The sequence below is a fragment of the Myotis yumanensis genome, unplaced genomic scaffold, assembly GCF_028538775.1.
Source record: "Myotis yumanensis isolate MYYU_CA2020_CCGP unplaced genomic scaffold, mMyoYum1.0.hap1 SCAF_2, whole genome shotgun sequence".
NCBI lineage: Eukaryota > Metazoa > Chordata > Mammalia > Chiroptera > Vespertilionidae > Myotis > Myotis yumanensis.
In genome coordinates, this window is record NW_027223753.1 from 150,681,650 (window position 1) to 150,709,250 (window position 27,601).

The window sequence follows — 27,601 nt, forward strand, 5'->3', positions numbered from 1 at the left end:
ATACATGCAGTAAAAAGATGGAACCTCAACCATCCCCAAATTATCAAATGATACAGTATCCTTTTCCAAGTCTTTATAGGTTTAGGAAGCTTCTCATTTTAAAACTTCTTATGGAGGCTAGAAGAGGTTAATAGGGGGAAAGGGGGGCATATGTAATACTTTCAAAAATAAAGATTTAATTTTTAAGAATTCTCATGGAAATCACTGTTGTATTATCACAATGTGTATAGCCCATGACTAGGCTGTACCTGGCATATTTGATGCTCAGAGAACATTTTTAACAATCCCCTCTTCTATATGGGAACATAGTCTCGGAAATAATTGTGAAATGAAATAAATAATAAAATGAAATGAAAAGACACATAGCCGGTGAATAATTTTTTACTGAACTTGTATATATAACCATGCAAGTTAAGAGATATTTGAAAAATAATGTTAGAATTCAAGAAAGTAAAAATGTACTATTTACTTAATAATTTTTATATCTACCTGGTGTGAACTTTAATTCTTTAGTTATAGCCTGATATATTAGTTTATATAAATAATTTTCTAGTAACTAATAAGTGAATTATATTAAAAACTGAAATGCTATAAAAGATAAAATTTAGGTAATTACTAAATATAAAGTTTTTTTCTTCATTCATTTTTTAATTTAAAAATAATTAACACTTTAAAGAGAAGAATATATTTCAATCATAAAGATATTAATCAACCAAACATTTCATGTATGAATGCACTTTAGTTCATTCATGAAATTATACTTCAAAGTCTGTACAGTTTTACTGTTTCAAATTTTAAACAAATAAATATTCAAAATGGTTGCATAGAATGAAAGAAATAAAACCTCTCACATTCGGTGTCTTTGTCTCTATAATCACTGTGGTATTATTGTGTTTTTAAAATCTACTGTTTAAACGCAGGAATGTGGAGAACCACAGGGACTGGAGATACAATTGTGCCTGGAGCAAGCTTGAGTGATTCTGAGCATTATGAATTTACTCTTGAAATGTAGCTGAATTTGTATATGTCCAGGGCTAACTTTATAACTGGGAAGTTCTCTGAGTTAATTTTCCTTTTTAATTAAAAAAAAAGTCTTCATTGTTGAGAGTATTACAGATGTCCCCATTTTTCCCCCACTACCCCCCTCCACCTAGTTCCTCAGGCCTTCACCACATTATAATCTGCATAGAATGTAATGGTTATCAAAGAGGAAGTACTAAAAATATGTTAATTGGAAGCTTTCATACATATTATTAAAACTCAGCAGTAACCATAGTAATTATTTAGAACTTTAAACCAAAATTATTTTTAAGGGGAGGAATATTCTACCACTGATATTATTGAGAATTGCTGGCACATGGTGATAATTAAAAATAGACCAACTTTTATTTGTTTTTAAATTCTGTACAAACAATGTACCTCTTACTGCCCACACCAGGGGTGTGAATATTTCATTGTTTATATGACAGTTTATTTAGTAATGTGACTGTTTCTAGTGCAAAGGGGATGCAGAAAGAGGCTGCCATTGCTCCTTAATTTTCCCCTTAGATTTTTCTTTGATTATCTTGATTATACAGTCTCTCAGAGCCCTCAGATCTCAAAGAGGAAGAGAGCCCATGTGGCTGGAGCAATCAAGAAAGGCTTCAAGGAGGAGATTGAACTCCCTCCTGCCCCATACTCCATCCTGGGGCAAATCTGGTCTTCTTCCCATTATCATAGTATAATACCATCACCTACCTAGCAGCCTGAGAGTCATCTTGATATCTTTCCCCTTTACTGTTCCATTTTATCAGTCCCCAAGTAATGATTCAGCATGCAAAATTTTGTTTTCATGACACTACTTTAGTTTGTGTCTTATTCTGCTCCATGTGGGTTATTGTCACAGCTTACCAACTAATCTTCTACATTCCAAACTTGGCCTTGCTCCCCTCCCCCTACTTCAATCCATTCTCCACATTACTGTCAGTTTGTATTCATAAAATGAAAATCCAATCACAGGACTTTTTGCCTAAAACCCTCCAGAGACTCTTTAATGCTTACAGGGACATGTTTAGATGTCAACAAATAAAATTTACCCCCTGCCTCCTTATGCAAACTAAACCCACCCCCATATTCCAGCAACCCAAGTACACTTGATATTCTCCTTGGCAAATGTCCCATGTTATTTTGTGTGAGATACAGCATCCTATCTAATAAAAGAGTGATATGCAAATTAGCCATCACTCCATCACTCTGTCACAAAGATGGCAGCGCCCAGTCCCTTCAGTCCCGCCGCTGAAGTGTCCAGGCCTGTTGGCCAGGCAGGTGGCAGGGGAGACAGAGGGGGGGCTGAGGGGTGGAGCAGGCGATCTGAGGGGGCAGGGGCAGAGCCGGTGATCAGAGGGGGCAGGGGCAGAGCCAGCGATTGGAGGGGGCTGGGGTAGAGCCAGTGATTGGAGGGGGCAGGGGTAGAGCCAGCAATCAGAGGGGGCAGGACCAGAGCTGGCAATCAGAGCGGGCAGGGGCAGAGCTGGCAATTGCAGGGGCCTAGGCAGGAGCAGAACCGGGGCTGGCAGTGGCCTGGGCAGGGGCAGAGCTGGCAAAGCAGGGGTCTGGGGGTCCCCTGCCCAGGCCTGCAGCCTTGGCCAGAGGCTGCAGTGGGGCAGGGGCGGAGCCAGCAATGGCAGGAGCCTGGGCAGGGGTGGAGCCGAGATCGGAGGGGTCTGGGCAGGGGCGGAGCCAGTGATTGGTGTGAACTGCAGAGGAAACACTTTTTCTGACTGCTCATTGGCTAAGCTCCCTGTATGCCACTGGTAATATTCTTAGTAACTTGGGCAATAAAAATCCAAAAAGGTGATCTAGGGTTTTTTACCACACTCCTAGAGAAAAAAAAAACAAAGGTCTGCTGCTGGAGGGCTAATAAATGTCATATCCTGCCCTAGCTGGTTTGGCTCAGTGGATAATGCCTTGGCCTGCCAATGGCAGGGTCTGGGTTCAATTCTGACCAAGGGCATGTACCTAGGTTGCAGGCTCCTCCCTGGCTGGGGCCCAGGTCAAGGCTCATGCAGGAGGCAACCAATCAAAGTGTGCCTCTCACTTTGATGTTTCTCTCTGTCTTTCCCTTTCTCTTCCACATTCTCTAAAAATCAATGGAAACGTATCCTCAGGTGAGGATAAAATTAAAAAAGAAAGAAAGAAAGAAATGTCATATCCTACGAAAGACACATCTTGAAAATGCCTAAAGAAAGTTGTCATATTTTCATGGTGAAGGGACTGGAGCCTTGATGGCTGCAGTGACTAGCAGTGGCTGCAGCAGCGGGGTGATGGGGCTGGTGCCTTCCCCTGATCAGCCCGGTCACCTCCCACAAAGGGAGGCCAGATTGCTGCTTAGGCCTGCTCCCCAAGGGGAGGGGAGCAGGGGGCGGGCCTAAGCTGTCAGTAGGACATCCCCTGAGGGCTCCCAGTATGTGAGAGGGGGCAGGCTGGTCTGAGGGACCCCCCCAGTGCACGCATTTCATGCACCAGGCCCCTAGTTCTATTATAATTAAACTAGAGGCCCAATGCATGAAATTTGTGCAAGAGGCTCAGCCCTCACAGCAGCCCCTGCCCACTGGTCATTCTGGAAGGTTGTCCTGGAAGGTCTTTCTGGAAGGCCGTTCCACCATCTGGTCTAATTAGCATATTAGCTCTTTATTATATAGGATATGTGTTTATGCATCTGTCTTCCTATCTGCTCTACAACCTTTTTGGTGGGATGGTACCTGCCTCTATCGAGGAGATAGCCTTAGAAAAGGTTCAAAAGTAAGATGGCATGATGTACCCTGAGACTTAACAGAGACAGCTTCATGGAGAGAAAAATCTGTCCACAACTCTGACTAATGCTCTCTGTATACTAAGGACACAGAGCAGACACAGCTGAACTCCCTTAGAGAGGCCAGTCAAAGGCATTGAGGTGGAGGATGTATGCACCTCAACATGCCCTGCAGTGGTTAAGCTTTAACCACTAAAGAGAAACTAGACCTCACGAGTACGCAGAGTGGAAAGGCCTGATTTATGTCGACTCAGGTTTATATTAAAAATATTTAATAATTGACATGCTGTGGTCATCCAGATACCCACATCCACCAATCAGGAAGTCATGCCAGCCCCAAACAACTGCCTGGCCCAGTACCTCCCAGCCAAGTAAGTGTAGCTGCAGGTATAAGTGACATCAGGAGCCAAAAAGGATACATAATTTGTGAAACTTATTAGCTCTTTTAAAAAAAGTTTGTAATTCAAATCTTATATGAAATACAATTTTTTCTTATTTTTTAAAGACCATATGTCTTGATTATTATCGTGAGGAAAATCCCAACCAAGCTTTCCACTGGATAAAAATCTTTCCATTGAAAAATTCTTACATATTATGGGAAGTTCAAAATGATGATATTCACTGAACGAAATGAGCACCTGTAATAAATGCAGAATGTCTGACTGGTGCTAAGACAACATCAGAGTTGAGCATAAAAAAAATGTAAACAAATAATTTTTGAAAAACTGAAATGACTACAAAGGGTATAATATGCTAATAATTTTCTATGACATAAACTAGGAGTTTAGCTTCTTTCAGATATACTATGATAGATCACCAATCAACCAATTTCAGACTCATGGTAGGAGGGTTATGGAAAGAGATAATTCTTCAGCCTCAGGAGGAAAATAGGTCTTCAGAGGATGCAGGTGGTCTGATCTGCTTTCTAGAGGATTGAGTGGAGGATAGGAGAGGAGCTATGATGACCACCAGGGAAGAGAAACCAGTGCCTCTTCCCTTATAAATTGGTGTGGATTTAGTGATCCCTTGAGGCAGTGGCTTGAGCATAGCCAAGGCTGACCCAGGTACAGCAATAGCGGCCATGTAATCACCCATCAAAGATCCTGGGAGAGCATCCACCTGGGCACTCTCAGGGAATTACATGCACAGCATCAGAAAGCCCATTGGGCATTCTTTCCCTTGTAAGCTAGTTGCCATTGACTCACAAAATCAGAAATGTGGTGACATGAGATGAGGGTGTGGAGTTCCACCTCATACAGAACCACTAATATTACACTGTATTATGTAATGTTGATTAAACTTACTACTTCAATTCTGTGGTAAAAAAGAAAACAAACCACTCCATAAATCATATATTCCAAGAAATGCTGGAAATACTTAGGGAAATATGAATAAGAAAGATGCACACATACATATGTTAAAATCAGGGTTTCTATTGTAAAGAGTGATCATTGTTAGTTTAAGAAAATCCTATAAATTAATCTTAAGGGGTAGAATAAAAACTGACTGAATCTCAGCCCCTATTGTCAGATGGAAGATATTCACCCACATCTACCTGAGAAACATATAATGTAATATAAATAAAAGACATAGAACTAGTATGCAATAATAGTTTAAGTTTTTCTTTTCTGTGCATATTGTCTGATACTGGTCTTTTGAGAGAAGTAGGTGTCTCTTCCAAGTCTAAACACACACACACACAGAAAGAGAGAGAGAGAGAGAGAGAGAGATATTGAGAGAGAGAGAGACTTACATAATATGAAGGGGTTTTTTTGGCTAAAATGGAACTGGGAATAATTAACTTCGCACCAAGAACACACATGGTATAATTCCATATTTATTCCCTTTACTTAAAAGACTATGAAACAAGAAAATTAAGAGAACTGTTATAGTCGACTTTTATTATTATTTCCTCTTTAAAACCTTCCTTTAGGTTTGCTTTATAATTTAGCATATTTTGAAGGAAATTCTTCTAGTGCTAGAATTTCTCATCTTGTGATATATCTATTTGAGGGAAATTTGAAGACTATCTTTTCAATGTAGTTGTATTGAGCAATTTAAGACCAAGCCATGTATCTCTTGGCTTTATCTAGTTTGGGGTTATTCTGAAGCTGTTTTGTTTTGAAACAGTCATTCTAGTATAGCTTTGCCTAAAAGTATTAAAGCACCATAGCTGGTTTGGCTCAGTAGATAGAGTGTTGGCCTGCAGACTGAAGGGTCCCGGGTTTGATTGCAGTCAAGGGCACATGCTTGGGTTGTGAGCTTGATCCCCAATCTGGGGTGTGCAGGAGGCAGCCAATCAATGATTCTCTCTTATCATTGATGTTTCTATCTCTCTCTCTCCCTTTCTATCAATGATTCACTCTTATCATTGATGTTTCTATCTATCTCTCCCTCTCTCTATCAATGATTCACTCTTATCATTGATGTTTCTATCTATCTCTGAAATCAATTTAAAAAAAAAGTTAGCAAAGTTACAAAGTACCTGTGCCATGTGTCTTTTGAGATATTAAAGAATAGGACAAGTAGAGTGCTTTAGTGATCATTAGGTCAGATAGCACATGGATGGTTTGTCACTTTGGGAGCTCACCTCCAGAATCACCTCTTTGCATTCTACATTCATTGTCACTGGCCCACAAGCACATTGCATCTCACATTATCCGAATGCTGTAGAGCTATTCTAGATCCTCCAAGCAGGAGAAACAGAAATATGACTAATATTTTTTGAGTTCTTATTATGTCCTATGCACTTTTAGGTACTATATATATGTGTGTGTGTGTGTGTGTGTGTGTGTGTGTGTGTGTGTGTGTGTTGTTTCATTTGATCCTCACAACAATTTTATAAGGTAGTTACTATTTTTATCTTTATTTTAAGTTTTGAAAACCAAGTGTTAGAGAAACTAACAGGTCAAGAGAACTACTTGGTAGAAGGCAGAGCCAGGACCAGGACTTGAACCCAGGCCCGGCTAACTCTAAAGTACAAGCTCTTCTCTTGCAGGGGAATAGTTGTGAAAGCCAATGAGAACATATAGGAAGGGTCCGTAGGACTCTGCTTGCTCATAATAAACAATAAGTGTCAGGTATTATATATTTGGAATAAAATTAATGTGGCTAGGTTGAGTTATTGTTCAAGGTCACAGGGCATGTAGGTAGCAGAGACAAGATGGAAACCCAGAAGATCTGCTTCAAGTGACTTCGCTCTGAATAGTTGTTTCCAACTGCTTTCATAGGAATCAGCAGTGATGTATAAAAATGGGTATACTCATCAGGCAAACAAATATAATATGGAAAAAGCAGTATATCCCAGAGAAAAATGTTCTTCTATCTGAGAGATGAAATCCTACAGAAATACTAGTACATTAACCAGCAAGGCCAGCCTTGGTCAAGTAAAAAAAATATTTGTCTTTCGGTACTTTTCCAAGTACCTCCCTACCAGGTAACAAATGTCCCCTTGTGATTCTACCCTATTGGCACCGTGTTTGCCTCCCCATGACAGAGGATTCAGAGTCATGCCCACCCTATGTGACAAGAATGAGTGTCTGGTGGAAAGTTTGTTGGCCAATGTGTAATTATCTTTCAATACAATGAGACCTAAAAAACAATGGTTTATGTTGTCAATGTAGAGACTAGCTCTGGCCTGGGAAGACACTAATTACCTGACACAGGTGGGCCTGTCTTTCAGAGGTGATAGGCTCTTCACCTTGGTCACAGTGACTTCAGGAAGAAAAGTAGGGCAGAAAAATCTAAGAGAATATCTTAGAAGCTGGAGACAGCAGCATCAAAGAAAGCTTTCAGCATTTTATCAGAAATAATAACCTATATAAAAGATAACATTAAGTACTAAACTTATGGACCTTGGTCATAGAGAACGTTTTATGAATTTGACCCCAAAAGCAAGGGAAGTAAAGAAAAAAAATAAATGGATGGGACTATATCAAACTAAAAGGCTTCTGCACAACAAAAAAACAAAACAAAACAAAAAGGCATCCAATCAAATGAGAGATAATATTTACAAATGACATTTCCGACAAAGCGTTAATATCCAAAATATATGAAAAACACAAACAACTCAGCATCAAACAAACAATGCAATTTAAAAATGGGCAAAGCACCTGAACAGACACCTCCCCAAAGAAGACATACAAATGACCAACAGATAAATGAAAAGATGTTCAACCTCACGAATGATTAGGGAAATGCAAATCAAAACTACAATGAGATACCACCTCACACCTTTTAGAATGGTTATAATCAACAAGGCAGGTAATAACAAGTGTTGGAGAGGTTTTGGAGTAAAAGGAAACCTCATTTACTGGTGGTGGGAATGTAGATTGGTATAGCCACTATGGAAAACAGTATGGCAGTTCTTCAAAAAATTAAGAATAGAGTAACCATATGACCCAGCAATCCCTCTCCTATGTCTCTACCCAAAAACCTTTAAAACATTTATTTGCAAAGATATATGCACCCCTATGTTCATTCCAGCATTATTCACAGTGGCCAAGATATGGAGACAACCAAGGTGTGTTTCAATAGAGGATTGGATAAAGTAGTATGGAATATTACTCAGACATAAAAAAGCCGAACCTTGAGAATATTATACTAATCAAAATAAGTCAGTCAGAAAAATCTAAGAACCATATGATTTCACTCATATGTGGGATATAAAACTGAAACTATTTGACACAGGCAACAGTATGATGGTTACCAGAGGGAAGGGGGTTGGGGCTAGTAAAAGGTAAAGGGGGCCAAATATATGGTCACAGAAGGTGATTTGACTTTGGGTGGTGGGCACACAATGCAATATAGAGATCATGAATTATATAGATGTATACAGGAAACCTATATGATCTTAGTATCAATATCACCCAAAAAATTTATTAAAAAAGAAACCAACATGAGTATTTCTAAATATTGCCTACAGTGATAGAATGGTTAAGTGTGGTGCTCAGAATAAGTTTAGGTTTATGTGTTATTGGAAAGACACAGGGAAAGTTCATTTTCACTTCTTTCCCAGATACTTCCTGGGCATCCTAATACATTCTGCTACACTGAGATTCACTGGCATTTTCAAAGCCCTAGAAGATACTTAAAAATATCTATGCAGGCAGAAACTGCCAATTGCCCCCCTTGCCCCCCTCCAATATTAATTCTCCTCTTCTAATATCAGAGAAGTGAAATGGACCCATGACCATCTAGCTAGAACTTAAATGCCCCAACCTTCCTTATAGCCACTTCTGGACAATGGATTGTTTGTGATATATTCAAATTCCAGGTTGTACTCATAAAATAAATGTGGCTATTAGGAAGGAGGAGAGGAGGTACAGAGCTCTACCTGCTAAACCTGATGTTTCCCTACTACTGGCCTCTAACACTCTCTTGGCCTGTGTTCAAAGTGAACCTCAAAATGTACATATTTACATTCTGAGAAAACTACGGCGATACCCCTGCTTGTGTACACACAGAAACATGCATGTAAGTAATTTCTTCTATGGGATAAACACAGAAGTAAGAATCCATGAGAGGATACCATAAAGGTGGATAATACTGAACTTATTTTAAGGTAAGAGAATGGAGAATATTAGAAAAGTGAAACAAATTGCTTATGATACAATGTGATGACAATATAACTCAAATCTCACGACTCCCAAATTCTATTATCATTTCTTGGTGACTGGGGATGATAGCAGGTAATGATATCAACAGTTACTTATAGATGACTTTGTCAACCCAAATAGGTTAATGTCATTATTGTCCCCATTGTTTAGATAAGGGAAGAGAATCAGAGAGATTATAGTCACAGAACCAGTGAATGGCAGAGATGGAATAGTAATCCAGTCCTAGCTCTAGAGTCCCACCACTGCCTCTCCAAAGAACAAAGCAAAACGCTGATTTCATTTTTAGACCTGACTACAGATACTGAACATTTTCTCTCAACAACTCTAAACTCTCAGTAAAGGTGAAATTCACAAATAATAGAAATTAAGTAGGAGAGTCCCAGTGAAGCAAGATAAACAGCACTTGACTTCAACATTATAATAGAGGAAATTTTGATAGTGGGAGAGAGGAAGCAACAGTTAATTAAAGAGCTTTTTAGTGTTTGGGAAGTCTTTTCAAGGCTGTAATCAGCGTAGGGGTTAACCTATTCAAACCTTAATTCAGGAAATCCTGCCCTGTAGAAAGTATTCCTAGACATTTACGTCAAAGGTGGTCATATTTAGTGGCAGGCATTCATATAATAACAATACACAGGCATTTGGCAGAAGGCAGCGCTCTACTTCCTGTGCCCATTTCAACAGCAACAAATAGATACAGTCTTAGAAATAAGCCTGATAAAGATCCTGAAACTTCAAGGAATGAGACTCATGCAGAGGACTTTCTGCCCTAATGTTTCTGCTCTGACCTAACAATATGGCCAGTTCACCGTGAAGCAACACAATCTTTGTGGGTGGAATGTGGACTATGGATCCATGGTTCATACCAAAGTATTACAACACAGGCTAAAGAGGACACAGGCAAGACCCAAAGGAGACTTGGCCATAACCACTGTGTTCTCAAAAGAGCCAAACTATGAGTGTCCTCTGCTACCAGATCAGATTAGGATTTTTTTTCTCACAATAAGCCATGATCAATCAAAGATTTCCTATCGTCTTCATTCGGGATCATATATAGGGCCAAGTGGTGTAGTCAGACATTGGCTGAAGTGCTTCTGACTGCTTAAAGGTGGAATCCTAGGTTGACCCTCAACTGAACAAGTGGCCCAGGGCCTCACAGCTGGAGCTGCTCACCTGCAGTGAGGCAGGTGACTGACAGGGGCTTCTGCACTGCAGCCTAGTCACTGCCAGCATGTTCTGCACATGTACTTTTCATCGGAATAGAAATTCTACGTCAGATATAGATGGGCAGAGTGCCCCCCTGAAGTACTTTTGAGAAACACTTAAGCAAGCATGATTTCATTATAGAGAAGTAAGATTATAGTGAATGTTACATTTTTCACAACCTTATTCTCAGTGCAGCCTGATTTCTGGGAAGAGGCACACCCATCTCACATTGAATTGAAGTGGAGGATGAAAAATATCTTTTAAATTATTTTTAAACACTTTGAAACTGTGCCAGTGTAAAGAATTCAGTGATTAACTAAATCACAGGAATTCTCCAAGATATAAAGGTTGTGTGATTTTTAAGAAATAGTCATTAGCTCTGTCTGGGAGAAAAAATCTCACCAAACATTCCCTTATCTCAACCTGTGTCCTAATTTAATGAAAGAAATGCTATAATCCATCAACTGCTATGTAAGATACCTGGCCAGGACTTTATCCAAGGCTTTCCCTTTCATTTTCCAAAGAATTAGGTTCGCTATGTTTTGGGCCAAATATATTCATTTTTATTTTAGCTTTAAAAACTCAACTATTTTAAATAATAATGTTAAACCTTGCTGCCCATTTAATTGAATTTTGTGGGGGTTGCCTGTGAAAATAATATTAGCAAAAATGCCATTAACATTTAGCAAGCTTTTATTGTGTGCATTTGCTGTGCCAGTTATTTTATCCATATTACTGCATATGCAGTGTCCACAATAGGCCCATAATTTAGGTACAATTATTATCTCTATTTTACAAAGGAGGAAACTAAGGATAAGAGAAGATAAGAAACTTAACCAAAGGCAAACAGTAAGTGGCAAAGCCAGTAAACTAACCCCATTCTAACACTCAAGTTCTTTTTTGTAAGCATGTTGGGAGGGGGAATAGAAGTTGTACCCCAATCCCAGTCTGATACAGCACTAAAAATTATTTTATTTCATTTTACATGGAATCGTTTATATATTCTTCAAATTGGTATAAATTATTTTTAATAATATTTATAATATTTGACTCCAGTTGTAGCTATGTGATTGAAGGCATCTTATGGAAAGTGAAAAATCCAGTCATCTATCTAAACCCCCTTGTCAACGTAATACCAAATATACACACATAAAAATATACAATCATGAAAATACTTAGATAACTGAAGGGAGGTTTTATTTTGCTCCTGGTTATGTGCCATCCTGGCATCGTGGAGACAAATTCCAAATCACCCTGTTCCAGAGTTGTAGATACCATTTTATAGGTTTTCAGGGGCCATATTTTTGGATTTAAAACTGGAAAGAGTATGTGTGCTTGTGGTTATTATAAAGTAGGATATTTGAAACCAGACCTGAGAAAAATCTAAAACCGCTGTTAGCTATTTATAGCCCTTTAAAATGTGTTAAAGTTAGGGAGCTAATGAACTCATAAAATCTTTGCAAAAGTGGCCGAACATCATCTATGCAGAACCCAAGCTGTTTTCTATGTCAAATGACACCCGAATCAGAACCATTTTCTTAGACGCAATGACAGAATGCTCCAATTCTATCTTTCTCAGCATTTTCTCAATCAGTATTCTCCAGGCACACACTCCACGGAAGCAAGTAGTGTGATTTTATTTAGCAACATTATTCCAGAGCAGCCATGGAGTGAGGTATCTGATACCTTTCCTACCGAACCGAGTAATACAACACTCACTCTGCCAAGCTTCGGTTTAGAAAGAACAAGCCATTCACCAACAGTATGACATTCAGAGCCGTTTTGCTAGTAGTAGTGCTAAATTTGTCCCTAACTACTTATAACATCTACCCAATTCCTTTTTCTTACTAATAGAACATGTTTTTAAGAAAATCAGCCAAAACGACTTGAGTACAATACCATGTTCTAATATGGTTAATGTCCTAGAATGTCTTCAGTGAGCAAATCTAACTACTTCATTTTATTTACCATTGTCTTCCACATAAACACCACATCCCAGTAAGATCAGCAAGGAAAAACATTACCTCCAACATGCCCCTAAGGAAAATAAAATAAAATAAAAAATAATCTAAGTAGGTGTTTCACCTTCGATACTCCAGATGCCCAGAGGTGCGATTAAGAAGAGGATCCAAATTCCAAGCATGGCAGGCAATGTCTTCATTTCCTGTGCCCATCGGGAGCAAAATCTTCTCAAGTAGAAGGCTTCCCTTCCTCCCCTGAGCTCTTCAGGCTTGGATCAGGTTCACTACCCCAGCGACATCTGTGACATAAAGAGAGAGGATGTAGGTACAGACACTAGGAAGAGCGTGAGTAGCTTGAGAAGCAAAATGAACAGAAAGAGTACATGGTATCCTGTGGTTTTTGCTTCTTGTCACATTGGGTGTTCACTTTCAAATGCTCTGATCTGCAAAGCAGCTCAGTCCTTAACTTCTCCTTCCACTTATCACCCTTTGTGTCCCACATTAAAGTTTTTCTCAATCAAATTTCAACGACATGAACAAACTCTAAAGAAATCTATATGGTTGCAATGTTTCGGTTGAGACTTTAATGAAACCAAGGTCAAGAAATTTATGGTAAAAACTACCTATGGTAAGTATATGTTTTCCCCCTTTTCATAGCGTGTGATTATGAAACTTCTTTTATGTAAAAGATTTTAGATTTTTCTTCCCAAACATCATGTCATGGTACAATAAGAATGCTTATTGTCATTAAACCAATGGAGGTTTACTTGAGGTTATGGAGAAAATGAGTGGCAGGAAGCACTTCCTCAACAGGTGAGGGAAGGGCAACTGCCTTTAATCTGTAGATAAATATCAATGGAACAAGATCATCGTTAGCATTAGCTGCATGTTCTCTCCAAATAATAAAGTTTTGAGCTAAATGACATCTTGAATACCAATTAAAGGAAACTTTCATTTTCAACATTCTTCATGTGGTTATTGTCTGGATTAAATAGAATTGAAACAATAAGGGAATAAATGGAAAAGTTCGAGATCAGATAGCTCAGGGTCGATGTGGGACTGTTTGCTCCAAGGCCACTTCTAACAATTAGCTTCTAATTATAGCAGTTAATTAAATCCACCCACTTGAGATTCCAAATGAGAAATCTAGATTTGTGACATCTCTGGTCATTGACAGAAGTTGGTTTTGTGAGTCTTTCTCTCAGAGGCTGGTGATTTTCTTCCAAGGCCAAATTTCAATGGTTTTAAGTGCATGAGGTTAAAAAACAGTTTTCATGTACTTACTGATCCAAACAAAAAATTGTGCACAGGTTGGAGGCACAAAGATGAGTTAGTCCCAGTTCCTGATTTTAAAGAGCTCAGTAACCAGTGCTGTAATTTTCTCATATGAACCTTTAGTGTTGAAACTTAGGCATTCATGCATTTCAACCACCACAGTGTAACCCACAGCAATTATATATAACTTCTTAGAGCTTCCATTCCTTATCCAGTAAACACCCTGTGAAATATTCATGCAGCATTTACACAGCTCTCCATACTCAAGGTGGAGTGCAAACTGCCTATGGCAGCTGAGGCAAGACTCACTGTCCCTTTAAAATGGCCCCGGGAGTCAAAAGCCATGAACCATAAACCACGGATCTCAGGATATTGTCACACACTGGAGAGAAGTTATATAAACTTTGTTTATCTCAGAACAAAACCTTTATGATTCACTATTTAAAGTGTTTCTTCATATAAAAAAAGCCTATGCCAATTAGGTAGAATTTGTAAAAAAATACCTTTTGCAATATGTATTTTTAACATATATCTCTTTTGTTACTTTTAGCAGCATGATTGGTCCTTTATGCTTCCATAGCTGGAGTCCCAAGAGCCCCACTGGAGACAGAGTCCTCCCTCAGAATCAGACTTCTTGTTTCATTTTAGTAAAGAAGAGCTTAAAGAAGCCTGTCTCAGAAATGTGTTAGCTCAGCAACAAGCCAATTTGGCTTTACATTTATATCTCCTCAAGTAATCAAACTTCAGTCTTGACCCTTATCTCATATACTCATGTATTGTTTGATCAGAAAATTATACATTTATTTAAATGTGCACATTTAAAGAATTTACTACAATCTTAAAAGTCATTGCATTGTATTTAAAAAACAGTTTAAAACGATCTCCAATTTTATGGTGAAAGACAAAAAGCAAAATAGAATTTGGCATCTTCAAATTCATTTTGCAGACATTGTAGGCACCGCTTAGAAGGCAAATTCTTTAGTTCACTTACAGACTCACTTGCTTTCATGAATTGTGAAACAACTATACTTCCTCCAGTACTTTTACCCCAGGGTGATCAGAGACCAGCAATCACAAAGTGAGATGCAGAGTCCTGGCTTATTAATACAGGAGTTCTTGGTATCCATCTTGTCCAAATGAAAGCCCATCTTTGGTTCAAGATTTTAAGCCAATCTTTAAAATTTTGCCACTGACATTAGACATCAGCCCATAGGGATGAATCCTGGATCTGAATTTTTAACACCCTCAAAACATTGTATAGCTTTTACCATAAATGTAGTCCAGTATTTAAAATGTTTCCCATTCTTTGGTGTCAGTGGTTTCTGTATATAACTGTACTTTAGAATGAGCCTGGACACTTTTATAAACTGGGTGTGGTTCCAGGATCTATCCACATCCATTGAATGTAAATCTTACAGGATTGAGGCCAAATATTCCTATTTTAAAGAAATCTCCTAAGGTGATTCTGATTCAGTTGGTTTCAGTAGACATTTGGAAACCAATTATGAACTGGTGAGGTGCATAGACTTTTGAGTCACAAAAGACTTGATATCAAATCTTTGTCACTTACTAGCTCTAAAATGTTTCATAGATTTCCCAGATTCTTAGAATCTCAGTAGACACAGAAATGTACCACTCAGATCCCCCGTCAAGGACTGATTTTCTCTTAGCTTTGGAGAATGGAGCCAGCAGACAGCTTCCAGGTGTAAACTTCTTCAGGGTGTACTCAATTAAGACTCACCTTGTCCAAGGTCATGCTTTCCAATGACAGCCTTCATCCAGCAATGGAGCTAAGAAAGTGTATAAAGGGCTGACCATCTCAGCCTCACATGGGATGTGGGTGGATAATACTTGACCCAGAGCCCCTGGTTGAATCAGCCAAGGTTACATTAGGCCTATATTACAGTTTGATTTCTTCCTCTTCCCAATGTTGCTTCTTCCCCCTTCCTTTCAGAGGTATTGATCCCTAATCTATTTCAATGTCTGATTTAAGGGCACCAAATGTGCTCCACATCTCAATGTTCTAATCTCCACATCTCAATTTTCCTCAATACAGATGGTGATAATATCTATTATGTTGGTTAACTGGGGTAATGTATGAAAAGTGCTTAGTAAATTGTATCTATAATTATTCCTGGGTTTTCATTTGGACAAGATGGATACCAGGAAACCCTGTATTAATAAGCCAAAAATAATGATGGGAGAACAAGTTAAAATGTTTATTTGCTAATGGGAGTCATTCTTGCCTAGAGATAGACTCTGAAGTAAGTGGCACAACAAAGCTTTGATTAGTAGAGAAATGCAGTATCTAAATTCCAAAGATTCACAAGGATGAATCTGCCATCAAGAAAGCCTCAGAACTATAGGGTATAAATGATAAGAGGCCTGAAGACAAGAAGTCTAAAAAAGGACCCAGCCATTGCGACTGTCCCTCAGGCAAAGAGCTCTAACTCTCCGAAAGATGAGGAGTTCAAACAGTTGTGCAGTCACACCAAGACTGGAGGGATGAACAGGTAATCAAGGCGGGGACCACTTCTGAATCTGGAATACAGAAAAGGATCATAGTCATTGGCACCACACCTGAGTTGGGTAAGGATGCTGATTTGATATTAAGATCCTCCCCTTGACTCCTAAGATATCCCTTTGGTGAGAGGATTGATACCATACTGTAAACTGGATAGGGCTGATCCAAAAAGATGGTATAAAATACCCTCAGTTGCAAAAGTCAGGAGATTGAAGATGCTTTGGGGGAAAAACTCTCTTGCAATAAAAAATGTATATCAGAGAACACCCAAGAACGCCCTTCTCTTACTTACCTATTGGGAAACTTGAAGAGCTGTAGTTCTATCATTTAGTACGTGTGAGAACTTAGACAAGTTCCTTAACTTTCCCCCAAGTGATAAAGCAGATTTATTTTTACTTATAGATCACAGTAAAAAAATTAAACATTAATTTATCAGAGTTTTTTAAAAATCCAAAAGAATGAATAAAAGACTATCTAATGGCTGTGGAAGCCCACCAGAGACCACTGTGAATACACTCAAGTTCCAAATATTTTATTTACCTATTCATAACTTTTAATTTATGACCTCTTTGAATACCATTACTTCATCTGTATTAGAAATAATAGCACCTACTGGAAGGTTGTTATGAGTATTCAAAAAGGGACATAAATAGTACACTATATTTTAAGTTAACATACGTGAAACCACCTGCCGCAGTGCCTGGCACAAAACTAGAATCCTAATAAAGCATTTTTCTTTCTTTCCTCCCACTCAGAAAAGTACAGGCTTCCTAGGTCATGTTTTTGTATATTTGAAGGATGGGCAGAAGGAGAGTTGGCTTCTCATATATCCCATGCACCTGTGTGTACTTGTGCTGTTGTATATGTTTATCTCAATGCTTTTCTCATGAAACCAACTTATGGGTGCATGATTGTTTTGCAAATTGTTTTATCTTTCACTTTTGTGGGTGCATACGTGCTTTGAAGTGCTTGCAGCTTCACATCTCAGCAAAATGTTAGAGTCTGAAAGCATCAACTTGTTCTTCCAGGAAGAACTACAGGGGTTACATGAAAAAAAGGGGGGTGGAATTCCTTGTAGATTTCCTACTATAAGGGGTGTCATTGACCAAGATCCCCAAGCCCTGCTTCTGAAATTCATCACCCATTGGGCCATGAGGCCTTGCTTCCTAGTCAGTGACTGAGCACAACAGAAACATCAGGCAGGTCAACTTCTGGGAGACATGGACTCCTCCACTGACCCACTTTGGCTTCAGGACTCCCCCCGCCCCCCAGCCTTGTGAAGCCTTTCTTGGAATACAACAGCAATCTAGGGTGCTTCTACCCAACCTACTTCCTGCTCTCATCACTCAGCACCAAGCTTGTTTTGTGCATACATTCCAGCTCTCCTATATATTTTAAGTTAACATACATGAAATGTGCCCTTTTTTCCCACAGGCATTTCCTTGCACATTTTATTCTGTTTTGGAGTCTGCTTTTGGGAAAGCCCAATCTAACACATTAATTTTGCATAGTTATGACAAATTGAATATACAAAATTTTTATATTGTTTTTCCTTTATCCTGGTTCAATGGGCAATGTTGTCTCATGGAGGAATCTATTTTTAGAAGGTAGGAAGGCATGAAAGCTAGTTGGTAGAAAGAGCAGGGTTAAATTAGTCAATTTGGGAGGAACTATGAAGATCAACCAAATTAATGGAAAAAATGGTGAAAAAAACAGCATTATAAAACAGGCAAAACAGGCAAAATTCATATTTTTAACTATAAAACTGAAAGTAACTGAGTAGAGGGAATCAGATCAAATAAAGTAAAAGGCTTTTTCAGAGCTGCATGTCACAAGCTCTACTTACATTTGTCTCGAGTAGAATCCTCTCCTTATTTAGATGGATCTATGAGAGAAAACAAAAATGAAATAAATAATAATTCAAGCAAAAATAAATGGAGTTAGCTTTATTTTGGAGTAAGGTCAAAGAAAGAATTTGGGAGAAGTGTGTCCTGAAATGGGAAATGGACAGGTAAATACATATACCAGTATAGTACCTGTCAGATCACATGTTTGCCACACAGCTGGAGCAGCTTCCTGGAGGCCTCAACTTTGCCAGTCATTTTATTTCATTATTTTTTTAAATCTTTATTGTTGAAATTATTACATAGGTCCTCCTTCACCCCCACCCCATCCCCATGAACCTCTTCCAGCCCTCTCCCTTCCTCCTCTGCCCCTCCCCCACAGGCCCTCACAACACCATTGTCTGTGTCCACTGGTTATGCATATATGCATACAAGTTCATTGGTTGATCTCTTCCCACTCACCCTCCCCGGCCTTCCCTCTGAGGTTCAACAGTCTGTTCATGCTTCTATGACTCTGGGTCTATTTCTGATTATCAGTTTATTTGGTTCATTATATCCCACATAGGAGTAAGATCATGTGATAGTTACCTTTCTCTGACTGGCTTATTTCTCTCAGCATAATACTCTCTAGGTCCATCCATGCTGTTGCAAATGGTAAGAGTTCTTTCTTTTTTATTGCTTATGGTATTCCACTGTGTAAATGTACCACAGCTTTTTTATCCACTTATCTGTTGATGGGCACTTAAGGCTGTTTCCAAGTTGTAGCTATTGTAAATTGTGCTGCTGTGAACATAGGTGTGCATATATTCTTTCTGATGAGTATTTCAAGTTTCTTAGGATATATTCGTAGAAGTGGGATAACTGGATCAAATGGGGGTTCTCTTTTTAATTTTTTGAGGAAACTTCATACTGTTTTCCACAGTGGCTGCACCAGTCTGCATTCCCACCAGCAGTGCATGAGGGTTCCCTTTTCTCCACAACCTCCCCAACACTTGTCCTTGGTTGATTTGTTGATGATAGCCATTCTGAAGGTGTGAAGTGATAACTCATTGTCATTTTGATTTACATCTCTCAGATGATTAGTGACTTTGAGCATGTTTTTATATGTCTCTCGGCCTTCTGTATGTCCACTTTAGAGAAGTGTCTATTTAGATCCTTTGCTCATTTTTAAATTGGATTGTTTGCCTTTCTTTTGTTAAGTTATATGAGTTCCCCATATATTTTGGAAATTAACTGTTTATCCGATGTATCATTGGAAAATATGTTTTCCCATGTAGTGGGTTCTCTTGTTATTTTGATGATGCTTTCTTTTGCAGTGCAGAAACTTTTTATTTCATGCAGTTTCATTTGTTTATTTTCTCCTTAGTTTCCATTATCTTAGGAGATGTATTGGTAAACATATTGCTACAAGAGATGTCTGAGATTTTGGTGCCTGTGGTTTCTTCTAGAACTTTTATGATTTCACATCTTATACTTAAGTCTTTTATTTATTTTGAATTTATTCTTGTGTATGGTGTAAGTTGATGGTCTAGTTTCATTTTTTGAATGTACCTGTCCAATTTTCCCAATACCATTTATTGAAGAGACTTGTCTCTGCTTCAATGTGTGCTCTTGCCTCTTTTATCAAATACTCAAGGCCCGGTACACAGAATTTGTGCACTTGGGGGGTGTCACTCAGCCTGGCCTGCACCCTCTCACAGTCCAGGAGCCCTCAAGGGATGTCTGACTAACAGGGAGAGGGCCTAAGCTATCAGTCGGACATCCTTAGCACTGCCATGGAAGCAGGAGAGGCTCCCGCCACCACCACTGCACTCACCAGCCGTGAGTCCGGATTCTGGCTGAGCAGTGCTCCCCCTGTAGCAGCACACTGACCACCAGGGGGCACCTCCTGCATTGAGTGTCGGCCCCCTGGTGGTCAATGTGATCGTAGCGACTGGTTGTTCTGCTATTCGGTTGATTTGCATATTAGCTTTTTATTATATAGGATTAATTGAGCATAGTGGTTTGGGTCGATTTCTGGGTTCTCTGTTCTGTTCCATTGATCTATATGCCTTTTCTTGTGCCAGTACCAGGCTGTTTTGAGTACAGTGGCTTTGTAGTATAACTTGATATCTGGTATTGTGATTCCTCCAATTTTGTTCTTTCTCAAGATATCTGGAGCTATTTGGAGTCTTTTTTTGGTTTCACATAAATTTTTGGAGTGTGTGTTCTAGGTCTGTGAAATATGCTGTTGGTATTTTAATGGGGATTGCATTGAATCTATAGTTGCCTTGGGCACTATAGACGTTTTAATGATGTTGATTCTACCAATCAATGAACATGGTATATTCTTTCACTTGTTTATATTTTCCTCTATTTCTTTTTTTCAATGTCCTGTAGTTTTCAGAGCACAGGTTAAGTTTATCTTAATTTTTTTGTTGCAGAGACGCAAGACGATGCAGGGTGAGGGCCCCCAGCTGCTTCTCTCAGAGGCCATGAGCCTGGCAGCTAAGGCAGCCGGAGCTTGGCCCCTGACGAGCCCTGAGAGCCTGAGCCGGGACCTGGAGGCACCAGAGGTTCAGGAGAGCTACAGGCAGCAGCTCCGGGCTGATATACAGAAGCGACTGCAGGAAGACCCCAACTATAGCCCCCAGCGCTTCCCTAGTGCCCACCGCCGGGCCTTTGCTGAGGATCCCTAGCTCTTTGCCCCTCCCTCACCAGGGGACCATTTCCGCCCCCTCTTCCTTCACAGTATTTAAGAAATAAAAGTCAGATTTTCCTGGCCAAAAAAAAAATTTTGTTGCAATGGTAAATGGGTTTTTTTTTTAGTTTCTCTCTCTGGGAGTTCACTATTGGTGTATAAAGATGCTATGGATTTTGGGGTGTTAATTTTGTATCCTGCTATGTTTCCAAATTCATTTATTAAATCTAGTAGTTTTTTTATAGCGTCTTTAGGGTTTTCTATGTACAATGATGAAATTGAAGCAGTTATAATAATTAAAAAAAAAACTCTCAGCAAACTAAAGTCCAGACGGATTCACAGGGGAGTTTTACCAAATATTCAAAGAAAAACTAACGTCTCTAACTCCTCAAACTATTCCAAAAAATTCAAGAGGAAGGAATACTTCCAAACTCTTTTTATGAGGCCAGCATCACCCTAATTCCAAAATCAGATAAAGGCACAACAAAGAAAGAGAACTACAGGCCAATATCTCTGATGAACATAGACGCTAAAATCCTCAACAAAATTTTAGCAAACCAGATCCAGCAATACATTAAGAAGATCATACGTCATGACCAAGTGGGATTTATTCTGGAGATGCAAGGCTGGTACAATATTTGCAAGTCAATAAATGTGATACATCACATAAACAGGTTGCAAGACAAAAATCACATGATCATATCAATAGATGCAGAAAAAGCATTCAACAAAATCCGAATTTTATAAAAACAAAGTGGGAATACAGGGAGCATATCTTAACATAATAAAGATCATATATGACAAACCTACAGCCAACATCATACTCAGTGGGCAAAAACTAAAACCATTTCCCCTAAGGACAGGAACAAAACAAGGATGCTCTCTTTCACCACTCTTATTCAACATGGTTCTGGAAGTCCTGGCCATATTGATCATACAAGAAGAAGAAATAAAAGGCATCCAAATTGGGAAGGAGGAAGTAAAACTCTCATTCTTCACAGATGACATGATATTGTACATAGTGCCTGTCATTTTAGTTGCTCAATAATGAAGGGTCCTGCCCGGCTGGAAGTAAAGGGGCCCTGGTGTGGTTCAGTGGTTGAACATTGACCTATGGAACTGGGAGGTCATAGTTCAGCTCCTGGTTGTGGACTCCATCCCAGAAGGGGGCATTCAGGAGGCAGCCAATCAATGATTCTCTCTCATCATTGATATTTCTCTCTCTATCCTTCTCTCTTGCTCTCTCTGAAATCAATAAAATCATATTTTTTTAAAAAAAAAAAATGAGACTAGGGAAGCAGGGAGTACCTGAGGGCTCAGGACAGCTACCAGTTACCATTCACCAACCGGTTCAGAATTTCATATTTCATATTTTAACATCTGGTAGAGTCATGCCAATGGCAACTGACCGAATTTTGGTTTTATTTATCCCTTAATGCTGGTTGGAATCAGTATTTATAACCCACATAATTATATATTTAAATTGCCAAATATAATGCTTTGAAAGGGAACTCGGAAAGCCCAGGCCTGGGGAAGGCCTCTTCTCCTAACCTTTGAGCAGATTTTTAGCTGTCTGCTCAATGGCCTCGTGGGATTGCTCTCCCTGCCCTTACAGGCATTTCTACAAGTTATTTAGAAAGAATATTCTCCAGTGACATATACTTATATAGAGGAATAATATATCCCAGCTTATAATTATAGCACTATTTATTTAGGCATTTTCCTGTTATAGGACATTTAGGTTCTTCCACTTTTTCACATAAAGTTGAACATTTTTGCTTTGCTGCATTTTGGATGATTTCCCAAAAGTGGAATTACTGGGTTGAAGATATGAACATTTTTAGCTTTCTTTATACCTAGAGCTACATAATTTCCAAGAAAGATCAATGTGTATTCCTAGAGGCAAGTTTCAAAAATATCCAGATATGGTTAACTACATTATTAGTAATACCTTGATATGATCATCATAATTTAAAAAGTAAAACATTCAATTTATTCTAGATTTTAGGGTGTTTATCATTTGTGAATTGTTATTCATGCACAATTAATTGCTTATCAAGATATTAGAGTCTTAGTGGTTTTCTTTCTATTTTTAAAAATTTAATATTTTATATTTGAATATATTAAACTCTTGTCACCATGCCTGTTATATTTCAGGAAATAGTGGAAGAGTTTTCCCTTTTAACATTTTAATAGTAGTTTTTGATTTATAGAAGTTGCCTTGTATAAAGCAATCATATCTAACAATTTCTGTTACTTTTAAATTAGCATAAAACTTCCCTGGATAATTTTAACCAAGATATTTAGATGAGTATAGTAGGCTGAATAAAAGCCTCCCAGATATGTTTACTTTCTAAATCCTGAAAGCCCTGCTACCTTATAAGGCAAAAGCTACTTTGCAGATTTGGTTAAATTAAGGATTTTGAGATGGAGACATTATCCTTGATTATCGAGGAGGGACAGCTGAACTAATGCAATGATCCTTATAAGAGGGACACAGAGGGGGTCAGAGAAAGCAATGTAACAACAGAAGCAGTGAATGAAGTGATGTGACCATAAGTCAAGGATGCCATCAACCTGTAGAAGCTAGAAGAAACAAGGAATGGATGCTCCCCTTGGAGCCACCAGAAAGAACCAGCTCTGCTGACATCTTGATTTTAGCCTTGTAAGATTCATTTTGGATTTCTGATATCCAGAACTATAAGAGAATTGATTGGCATTGTTTAAAGCCACTGAGATTGTGGAAATTTGTTACAGTGGCAATAGAAAGGTAATGAATGGTGTTATTTTGCTCTCCAACACACAAATTCCCAGGAAATGTCAAAATGTTTAATGCCCAATAAATATTCTATAATATGAAAGAGGAAACCTGTATCACTCTTGAAATTTCATGGGATTGCTTTTAAAATAGTGTGGGTAGGGCTGGACCATAGGTAGCTATGAAGTTCCAGGGCCTAGTTAACCTCCTGTGAGGCTTAGTGTACCTAATAACTATAAAGAACACCAGTCAGCATATCCCTCTCCTCCCCTTGGAGGAGTGATGACAGGTCAAGGGGATATTTTAGGATTATATCATTTGAATTCTTTATCAGTTTGGATTAAGTTCAATTGTATAGAGTGGAAAAATCCAAAATAGTGATGGCATAAATAAAATTTAACATTGTTTCCTTCACATGCAAAAGAGGTTTAGAGGTACACAGGACAGGGCTAATATTGTGACTCCTTATTTATCAACAGCCCTGTCTCCTTCTGTCTTTTTCTTCACTATCTTACCTCTGACATCCCTCTCTGGATCCATGGTCCAAGATGGATGACGTCAGCTCCAGTCACCATATCTGAGTTGCAGGCTCTAAAAGAGGCAGAAGGTGAAAGGAATAGATCTTGGGCATGAGTGAGACCTCTTAAAAATATTTTGGAAATCCAGTACCAAACTTCCACTTACAGCATATTGACTATGACTTAATTATATGACCATACCTTCCTGCAAGGAAGACTGGGAAATAAAATCTTCTATACAGGCAGAAAAAAATACCCATTCAAATTTTGAGGTTCTATTATTGAAAGAAGCGCCAAAACTGTCTTTACCACATCCACCACTCTCTTTATCCACCTAAATATCTATGGGGAACATGCTCCTCTCTCCTAAAGGGATAATAACATATCTCACCTTGATAACTTATCCAAAGTCCTCCCCTGCCTGCCTGATTGCCCACAACTGCCCTCCCCTGCTGGCCCGATCGCCCACAACTGGCCATCTTTGTGGTGGCCATGTTGTGGCGACCATTTTGTGATGACTTCATGCGTGAGGACCACCTCGGCTTTTATTAGTGTAGATGTTGACCGGTCATTGTCTCTCTCCAGGGAAGGTGGTATGTCCTTTGGTAAGTACTTCTCTTCAGCAAATTCACAGGCAAGCCTGACAGCCAGGAACACTCCCAGGAGCTGGAGAAATCTGGATAGTGCATCATAGCCTCCACTACACTGGTCATTTTTTCTTTATGACCAGAGCTGAGGTGGGAATTGGAGAGGATGACTTCGGGGGGGGGGTGCACAGCTTTATCCCTCTACTCTCTGTTTGTGCAAGTTGGGGTCCAGCTACAGTGTTTGGTGGTTAACAGTTACAGGCTATAATAAGGTAGTCTTGAGGTTCCCTCAAAAACTTAGTAGGTTGTATTTTTATTATTTTTAGTAAATTTCATGCACAAATAACCACAGTTAAGGAACTTGTATTGTCATGGCTTTTTAACCCAGAGAACCTACTAACTGGCCACTATGCTCTGCCCATTCTCCAACTCCCATTTAATGATAGCTATCTTGAGACTATTTGAAAGAAGAGTGGATGGGAAGGTCATTCTTAATCTGATATTTATCAATGTGCTAAGTCCAATTATCAGGCAAATAACTCTTAAGGAACTTGTTTGAAAAAACTTGAGGTCAGAAACTTATCTCCTTCTGGTAATCACCATATTGTTGTCTGTGTCTGTGAGGATTTTTTTGTGGGGGAGGGGGTGTTTTTTTTTTGTTTTTGCTTAATCCCTTCACCTTTTTCACCTAGCCTCCAACCCGTCTCCTCACTGCTGTTAGTTTGTTCTCTGTCTATGAGTCTGTTTCTGTTTTGTTTGTTGGTTTATATTGTTCATTGGATTTCACATATAAATGAAATCATATGGTATTTGTCTTTCTCCGACTGGCTTATTTCATTTAGCATAACACTTCCCAGGTCCATCCATTCTGTTGCAAAAGGTAAGGATTCCCTCTTTTTTTATAGCTGAGTAGTAAATGTACCATAGTTTTTTAATCCACTCATCTACTGATGGGCACTTGGGCTGCTACCAAAAGGAGGGTGGAGGGAAGTAGAAGAGGGTAAAAGGGGGGATAAATGGAGACTGAAGGAGACTTGACTTTGGGTTGTGAACACACAATGCAATATACAGATGATGTGTTATAGAATTGTACACTAGAAACCTATATCATTTTATTAACCAATGTTACTCCAATAAATTCAATAAAATTATTTTTTAAAAAATTTATTTCCTTTTAAGGCTACAGTTTTAGAGTTACCACTGTTGGTAACTTTCAAAAAATACAGAGTTCCTATATATTCCCTTTGCCCACACAAGCACAGCCCCTCTTACAGGCAACAGTCTGCATCATAGTAGTACCATTGTTACAATAGACAAACCAGCACTGACGTGTCATTAGCACACAAAGTCCATAGCTTACATTAGTGTTCATTCTTGGTGTTGTACCTTCTATGTTGTTGTTGTTTTAATCCTCATCTGAGGATTTTTTTTCCATTGACTTTTAGAGAGAGTGAAAGGGAGCAAGGGAGGAAGAGAATGAGAGGAAAAGAAAGGAGAGAGAGAGAGAGAGAAACATCTATGTGAGAGAAATACATCCATTGGTTGCCTTCCGTATGCACCCCAACCAGGGCTGGGGATCAAACCTGTAATTCAGGTACATGCCCTTGATGGGGAATCAAACCTGCGACCCTTTGGTGTGCAGGCTGATGATCTAACTATTAACCACACCTGCCAGGACCTTTCTATGGGTTTTGACAAATGTATAATGACATTTATTCACCATTACAGTATTATACAGAGGAGTGGCTCTCACCAAAGGGTGTGTTGTCCCTTGGGGATATTTAACAATGTTTGGAGATATTTGTGGTTGTCAAAACTTGGGTGGGGGTGATAATAGTATCTAGTGGATAGAGTGAATTCTGGGATGCTGCTGAATATCCTGCCCAGAACAGACCTCACAACAAAAAAATTATCCAGCCCAAAATATCTATGGTGTCAAGGTCAAGAAACCCTGGTGTAGAGTCAGCCAATCTGTATTATCTGCTGAAATTTCCTCCTAAAATTCATTGCCCCTTGTGGCAGTGGGGGGCCTATGAATGGAATTCCACAGTCTTATTCTGACTACTGAAGAATCACTCAATGGACATAACCCTTAACACTTGCCAAAGGCTCTGTAACAGCAGCTCTCAACCTGTGGGTCGCAATCCCTTTGGCAGTCGAACGACCCTTTCACAGGGGTCACCTAAGACCATCCTGCATATCAGATATTTACATTACGATTCATAACAGTAGCAACATTACAGTTATGAAGTAGCAACGAATATAATTTTATGGTTGGGTCACAACATGAGGAACTATATTTAAAGGGCCAGAAAGTTGAGAACCACTGCTCTATAACAAAGATAAGGAGTATGTTTTGTTTCCACCTGAGTTCCAAACTTCCAGCTTGCTTCTCAAGGCCTCTGCACTACTGCATCTTGGAAGTGATAAAAATTTGTAACAATTACAAAAGTCTCTTCTCATTCAATCCAAACTTGAAGAATTTGAACAAGTACTTACATCAGTCTCTCACCAAAGCCATCTCAAGTTCTGTTTCAAATTGGGTTCCCCCACCTTAATCAAGTCCCAATTCAAGGACTCAAGTGCAAGCAAATTTATTCACAGGTGTTCCCAACATAGTAGGGGAGTAAAAAACAGGAAAGGGAAGGAAGCTAATAAATGGTTTGTTTCCTAGCAAGTTACCACTGTGGATAAACCACTTAATCCCCCCACCTCTGGGAACTTTGGGAGCCAACATTAAACAGAATTGAGGAAGAATTGAGGAAACTTGGGACATTTAGCCATTTCATTAGTTTCCTATTGCTCCTATAACAAATTGCCAAAGCTACTGCGAATTAAAAGAA

General features: G+C 39.0%; 1 protein-coding gene across 2 annotated transcripts in view; it reads right to left on the reverse strand.

Moving 5' to 3' along the window:
- The window catches only part of BTLA (B and T lymphocyte associated), a 31,545-nt gene extending 18,677 nt beyond the window's left edge, over nucleotides 1-12,868 (reverse strand). For both annotated transcript variants that reach the window (XM_070406180.1, XM_070406179.1), the window contains exon 1: nucleotides 12,697-12,868. In XM_070406180.1, the coding sequence (XP_070262281.1) occupies nucleotides 12,697-12,772 (76 nt within the window). In that variant the 5' untranslated portion in view covers nucleotides 12,773-12,868. The remainder of the gene's footprint in view (nucleotides 1-12,696) is intronic.
- Between the last annotated feature and the right edge of the window lie 14,733 nt (nucleotides 12,869-27,601).